Source organism: Podarcis pityusensis, assembly GCF_964106645.2.
Source record: "Podarcis pityusensis genome assembly, chromosome: 9".
Lineage (NCBI taxonomy): Eukaryota > Metazoa > Chordata > Lepidosauria > Squamata > Lacertidae > Podarcis > Podarcis pityusensis.
This window is the reverse complement of record NC_138034.1, coordinates 37,142,163-37,149,573: the sequence shown is the minus strand read 5'-3', so window position 1 is coordinate 37,149,573 and position 7,411 is coordinate 37,142,163. Positions and strand designations below refer to the sequence as shown.

The following is a 7,411-nucleotide window of genomic DNA, read 5'->3' as shown; positions in this document are numbered from 1 at the left end:
GTTATATTCTGCTCCATTAGCTAGTGAGACAACCATCCCAGATAACAGATGCTGGGGAAGCAGCAGGGTAATTTATGAGAACAGAGTGTATGGACCCTGTGGTCTGTGTTCCCTAAACTAGCCTGCTGCCTTTAAGTGCAGAGGAGGATCCTGTCTCCAGACCAGTGTGAATTAAATATTCTGCTGCAGCTTCTACGGTCGGAAATTTTTTAAAAATAAGCATAGAAACTCTACAAGGGGAAAAACGACAACCGCAACTCTGGAGAGGGAATGGCGGCGGGCGGCTTCACCAGCCGGATTTCTGCCTGCCACCCCCCCCCCGGCAACACCCCATGGAGGAGAACGGCGGAGGCCGCCTTGAAGAAACGGGAAAGCTGCGGGGACGCGGAACGACACGGCGGCGGCTGCAGAGCCGAGGGCGCCAGAGTCCGGGCGAGGATCCCGGGCGGTGACTGGCGGCGCCCGGCGGCCCTCCTTCTCCGCGCCACTTCCTCGGCCGAGCCCGCCCAGGCCTCGCCTCTCGCCCAGGAAGAAGCACCATGAGCGGCGCCGCGCTGCTGCTGAGGCTCCCGGCGGCCGCCGCCGCCCCGCGCCTCTCGCGGTGGACCAGCAGCCGCCGCTGTTGGAGCAGCGAGCCGTGCGCCCCTCAGGCGAGCCCGGTGCGGATCGGCTGCGCCTCGGGCTTCTGGGGAGACACGGCGGCCTCAGGTATTACGCAGGGAGCCGCGGCCTTGCGCGCCTGCACCGGGCGGCAGCTCCTCCTGCTGGTTGCCCGCCGGGAAACCCCTCGGACGTGGAGGCGGGAAAAAGAAAAACTCCCTCCGCGCTTTCCCCGGGTATCTGCTCCGCGCCACTCCGCGGAGTTCCCTTCTGAGCCGATCGCGCTGTTGGGCTGCACTTCTTTTGCCACGCTTATGTGGGAGTGTGGGCACCGTTGAATGCAATGGCGCGAGGTGCTTTGCATGCCTCGAATATGCCCAAACCGGCGTGCACAGATTCACGATCTCCGTTATTAAGTTCCTCACTCGCTTCTCGCCTCGTTAGCCTTCGCTGCAGTTTTTGTGCGCGTCCTCGCAGACTCTCTCGCCCGGCCTGCTGTCCCGATCATGCCATCTGAACGCACCTTTGCACTCACTTGCCCTTACAGTGTTCAGTTGCTTGGGTTTAGGTTCCGCACAGGCTCACCTTGCAAAAGCAGCCCCGTTCCTTCTTGGCTTGATTCATTGGAAGTTTGGGGGTGAAATCGGGTCAAAAGATAAAACAGCAGATGGCGCTGAAGTTGCTGCAAGCTTGCGTTGTTTGTTTACTCGCTGCAACCTCTCAGATTACATGCAACGATGCAATGGAACCTCAGGACTAAGGAGCATCTGTTTTCGTGGGATTTACAGGTCAGCGTGCATAGGACTGCAGCCTTGGGAGTATCCAAAACTTCTGGTCGCCTAGCAACTGTGTAATCACAGTTTGGCGTGATGAAAATGAAGTAAAAGGAGTATATGGTTTCGTCTGTAAATGCATGCTGTGAACATGACTGAGGCTGCAGTCCTAAACACTTGGGAGTAAATCCTGTAAAAAAGATAAAAAAGGTAAAGGACCCCTGGACGGTTAAGTCCAGTTAAAGGCGACTATGGGGTTGTGGCGCTCATCTTGCTTTCAGGCCGAGGAAGGCAGTGTTTGTCCACAGACAGCTTTCCGGGTCATGTGGTCAACATGACTAAACAGCTGCCGGTGCAACAGAACACCATGACGGAATAGAAAAGGAATAAAAAGCGGTACAGTGGTACCTCGGGTTAAGTACTTAATTCGTTCCGGAGGTCCGTTCTTAACCTGAAACTGTTCTTAACCTGAAGCACCACTTTAGCTAATGGGGCGTCCTGCTGCTGCCGCGCCGCTGGAGCATGATTTCTGTTCTCCTGAAGCAAAGTTCTTAACCTGAAGCACTATTTCTGGGTTAGCGGAGTCTGTAACCTGAAGCGTATGTAACCTGAAGCGTATGTAACCTGAAGCGTATGTAACCTGAAGTGTATGTAACCTGAAGTGTATGTAACCTGAGGTACCACTGTACTTATTTATCTACTTGCACTGGCGTGCTTTTGAACTGCTAGGTTGGCAGAAACTGGGACACAGCAACGGGAGCTCACCCTGTCACAGGGATCCAAACTGCCAACCTTCTGATCGGCAACCCCAAGAGGCTCAGTGGGACTTAACTTCTCAGTAACTATGCAAACGATTCGGTTTTCAATGTGACTGGAGGGTGGAACAAGGGAGGAGCTATTCTGGATAAATGAGTCCAAAGTGAAAAGGCATAGTCCAATATAATAAATGCCATGTGGGAACTGATTTGGAGAGCTGCAACATATGTATCAATGAATGGTGTACTATTAAAATAATTCCGTATGGCATTCCTCAGTTTTGACAACCAACTTAGTGGTCACCTTTTACTTATTGTAGACACTTTTTAGTTAGAACATTATTACTCTCAGTATTTGACACTTAAACTTCCTTTTAGTTGATCTTAGCTTTTTACCCATTTCACTTCCTTTGATATTTTGCCACAACAATTTTATACCTTTCTCTGTATAGTGTGATCCTAAACTTTTTAGTGTAAAAAAGAGTTGTCACTTCTGGGCAGTTTGCATAGGTACTTGCCCTGTAAGACACTTTTATTACAGAGTAATCTCAGCTTAATTCCCTCAGATTTAATGCGAATAAAAATGCATAGGGCTGGGTTATAAACTAGTTTCAGTTCATCATTCCAATGTAAACGTCCACTGAAATGTCCCTTTTGAGCCAAAATCTGTTGTTAGTGTAATGCGCTATCATAGCCGTCCTTGGAATTAAAGGCCAAATTTTACAGGTTAGTCGTGAACTGTGGTCTTGGGATTTGACTTTAAGAAATTAGCCATTGCATATATGTAGCACATTGGCCTTGAATTATATTTTAAAGAATTATTATTAACCCATAGGTGTGTTTGCTGCAAAGCCCATATTCCTGAACTGTTTTGCATTAGATGTTTTTGCAATGTGAGTGTGTGTGTGTTCTTACTAAAGACAGTTTTATTTCTTTGTATTAGTTCCTCAGCTACTCTATGGAGGGAAACTGGATTTCCTGGTTTTTGATTACCTTTCTGAAATTACAATGTCTCTACTAGCTACTGCCAAAGCTAGATCTCCAGTGAGTAATTCTTCTGAAGCAAAATTTTAAAAAAAATTCTTCTAATAAAAACATTCGCAATTTAATTTTCATTTCTTTTAGGATTTAGGATATACTCCTGATTTTGTATTAACTGCAATGGCTCCATATATAAAGGACATACACAGGAAAGGTATGACTTTGTATTTTATATTGCTGTAATAATTTTAAATTATTTGCACTTGACCCATGTGCTTGTTTTAAACCTTGGCTTATAAAACCTTGATTGATTAGAATTGAGCCAAATTCTCCTCCAGTTTACAAAAACTCTATTTGCCTGCTCACCCTGGAGCAATTCCTTACTGACTCCCAAGTGACTGTTTAGAGGTCTGTTTTAGTCCAGTCAGAGGTATGGATTAGAGCAGCCAGCTGTAATTTGTAGCTAACTTTAAGTAACCATCTGAGTAGAAACAAACAACAGAGAAATCAATTTATATGTGTGCGTACATACATGAGCAGTGTATATACATTGTTCATAATCCTAATTTTTTTTTGCCTTGCTTAGGTGTTCGTGTTGTAAGCAATGCTGGTGGAATGAATCCTTTTGTCTGTGCTTCTGCACTCCAAGAAGTGGCCAAAAAAGCTGGCGTTGACTTGAAGATTGCTGCTATTACTGGTGATGATTTAATGGGAGAGGTATTTAGATATTTTATTTCCTTAAAAAATAATAATAGGAAGGTTGGTATTTTTCATACAGTTTTAAAACCGCATATATGTTTGTCGTAGAAGCCTGAAGTCTGGTCAGGTCCTTAGTGTGTCTATTAAACAAATGTCACCAACGTTACACAAATGCAGTAGATAATCCATGGAGTTAGGAGACAGTGAGGTCTCCTTTGTCCTTATTCTTCCTTCCCACCTGTGAGGATTCGGGGAATCAGATCCCTCTTCGATGGCAGCAAAGAAGCAGATAAAAGAAGAGTTCTTATCAATTAGTTTATTCAGTAATCTCCGCAAGAGACAAAGGAATGCGGTCTCTCTCTAGAAATGGCATTGCTCCAAGTAAAGTCCCATCCCCTCCGTCTCTACTATTCTACGTCACCCCTACGTAGGCTAATCTGAGCTTTCTGCTGCTGAGCTTTCTGTTCTATTACCCTCAATGCCTGCCTAGTCTTAGGAGAGGGGAGGTCAGGAATGCTTTCCAAAGACACTGAGTCTGTCAGCTGTCTCTCCCCTGGTGTTTCCTCTTCCTGCTGTTCCTCTTCCAGTATCTCCCAGCTTCTCCCCTCTGCAGCCTCTGAACTATGCCTTTCTGCAAACCACTGTTCTAAATCTATGCTGTCCTCCTGTCCTCAGGGAGGTTCAGGAGAAGGGAGGGCGGTCCCCACCATTCCTCCTCAGTCCAGTCCCTGACACTACCAGTGTTCAAAACTCCCATTGTGTTTCTAGGTGCATTTTGTGACAAGAGAATTTCATTAGCTCAAGCAGTTTCTGAGCTCTGGGCGCAATACTGCGCCTAAGATTTCAGATTAAAAGAGCAGAGTGGAAGGAAAAGAGGACCTTTTCCTGCCTCCCCTCTTCCAGCTACTCTCTGAAGACTGGAGAAGAGACCCTCTTAAGAATATTAGAGGGGTGGGCAGGGGAAGGACTAGACTATGGGAAAAATGAACATAATATTTTAGTCAAAATAGATAAAAAAATTAAAAAATTGTCTAGTAGCACCAAAGACCAACTAAGTTTGTTCTTGGTATAAGCTTTTGTGTGCATGCACACTTCTTCAGAGGCTTATACCAAGAACAAACTTAGTTGGTTTCTAAGGTGCTACTGGACAATTTTTTATATATATTTCAACTGAGTCAGACCAACACGGCTACCTACCTGAATCTGTAATATTTTAGCTGCAGTTCATTCATTTTCATCTTTGTATTCTTGTTATAAAAAAGCACGCCTAGACATTCTGTTGTTGCGCCCATAACCTAGGTTTAAGGAGCCATTTAGCTCCTAGTTTTCATATCTCAGTTTCTAACACTGTTCCCCACACCCCATTTTCTGGCATCCCTGTTGAGATGAACAAAAGTTATTGGTAGCCTGTTGACTACTACCTCACTTCAGCAGTTATTATGATACAAATTTTGTATGGGCTATGCTAGCATGTAATAATTTTACTATTTGATAAAGTGATGGCTGCTATTTATGAAAAAAATTCCTTGGGCTAATATTGGTAAACTGCATAACAATGTGAATATTCAATACAATAGTGCATATTCATTAAAATCATGGGAATCTTGCCCTTACAGTGGTACCTCAGGTTACATACGCTTCAGGTTACAGAATCCACTAACCTAGAAATATTACCTTAGGTTAAGAACTTTGCTTCAGGATGAGAACAGAAATCGTGCTCTGGCGGTGCAGCGGCAGCAGGAGGCCCCATTAGCTAAAGTGGTGCTTCAGGTTAAGAACAGTTTCAGGTTAAGTACAGACCTCCAGAACGAATTAAGTTCTTAATCCGAGGTACCACTGTAGTTCTGTTTTAATAAACACTGTACTCATTGTACTGTACACTGTACACAACCCTAAGCAAACATATATATTTGTTTAATATTTGTTAATTATTTCCTATCAGATATTTTTGGATAAGGATAAGAGAACCTTACACGATGTGATCTGTTAGCACTTAATTGCAAGCAAGATCAAGTGCGAAGAATGAGGCCAGGGAGAGGCTGGCGCCGCAGCAAAAGGCTGCTGAACACGCCCCCTCCGAGGCACCTGGTTGGATGGCTGCAGAGGGGGCGTGGGCGCCAGCCAGGTGAGGTGGAGGCAGGGGGCTAACGCCCCCTGCTAGGGGCGGTGCTCGGGCTCCCGCCCACAACCACTCCCCTCTCTTCCAGGGAGGAGAGTCTTTCCTGGTATAAAAGCAGTGGGTGGCGTTCAGATGTCAGAATTCTAGTCTTCTAAATGTGCTTGAGTGCTTCCCCTCCCCCAGGCTCTGCAGTGCTGGTTTGTAGAGATTGTTCAAACCATTGTTTGTTAATTTGGTCATCATGGCAAATTATTGTTTGAGAAAATCAGGAAGTCTTTAATTAAGTTTTGAAAGAAAACGAGGAGAGGGGAAGCTCTTGACCCGGTTATTTGTTTCCAATTCCCCAAATCATTTAGCCACAATTTCTTGATTAAATGTTGAACACTCTTCTGAAAACAAACCTATTTAGTATCCCTAACTTAATTTACCTCTTGCAATTGATAAATTTTATCTAGCATTATAACAGAAACATTACTTATTTTTCCGTCCTAGAAATTAGAATTGTAATGTAAATATTTTCATATCACATACATAAGTTTGGGTATTTTACAGTTAAACAGCATCAAAGAATATGCCTCAAAAGAGGAGAATGGGAAGCCGTTTCCAGAAAACATTCACAGCATGAATGTATATCTTGGGTAAGATCTTTAAGAAATTCATCTTGTAAAAAAAAAAATATTATACGGGGAGCTGCTTTTTAGAGCACGCCAGTAGCAGTAGTGGTCTGTGGGTTGGGGACAGCATTGATCACCACCTACCTTCTGAACACCTGAGTATCACTGCTGGTTCCTGAGAAGGGGAGGGGTGAGGCTGAGGCATGGTATGAGTACAGCAGCACAAGGGTTGGATTGGCTCTTCCACCATGCCTTGTTCTCCACACCTCGCCCCTCCCACCTCTAGTGTCAATTTGCAGGGACAGGAAGTGTGATGCCTTAGCTCAGGCATAGGCAAACTTGGACCTCCAGAAGTTTTGGGACTACAACTCCCATCATCCCTGACCATTGGTCCTGTTAGCTAGGGATGATGGACATTGTGGTCCCAAAACATCTGGAGGGCTGAGTTTGCCTATGCCTGCCTTAGCTGAAGAGTTATGGCTTCTTTCTATAGTACTTTTGTACTTTCGATCCCGAACGCCTTGTGAATCAAACGTTTTGGCTCCTGAACGTCGCAACCCGGAAATGAGTGTTCTGGTTTGCGAATGTTCTTTGGAACCCCAACGTCCAACACGACTTCCACAGCTTCCGATTGGCTGCAGGAGCTTCCTGCAGCCAATCGGAAACCACACCTTGATTTCCGAACGTTTTGGAAGTCGAACGGACTTCCGGAATGGAGTCCGTTTGACTTCCGAGGTACCACTGTAGTTTGAGAAACGCATTTCAGATAGGTGCATACTGTTGCACAACATAGCCAATGGGAAGGAAGTTATATGCCTGATCTTGGGGTCTCCTGTGGGAATGAAGGGGATTCGCCCCACCTGTATCTCA

At 45.3% G+C, this 7,411-nt stretch overlaps 1 protein-coding gene across 1 annotated transcript in view; it reads left to right on the top strand.

Annotated features, from left to right (window-relative positions):
- The first annotated feature begins 524 nt into the window (after positions 1-524).
- The window catches only part of LOC308485522 (uncharacterized protein), a 43,587-nt gene continuing 36,700 nt past the window's right edge, over positions 525-7,411 (top strand). The window contains exons 1-5 of the mRNA XM_081021362.1: positions 525-708; positions 3,072-3,172; positions 3,254-3,323; positions 3,696-3,826; positions 6,480-6,565. Coding sequence (XP_080877488.1) covers positions 540-708; positions 3,072-3,172; positions 3,254-3,323; positions 3,696-3,826; positions 6,480-6,565 — 557 coding nt within the window. The 5' untranslated portion in view covers positions 525-539. The remainder of the gene's footprint in view (positions 709-3,071; positions 3,173-3,253; positions 3,324-3,695; positions 3,827-6,479; positions 6,566-7,411) is intronic.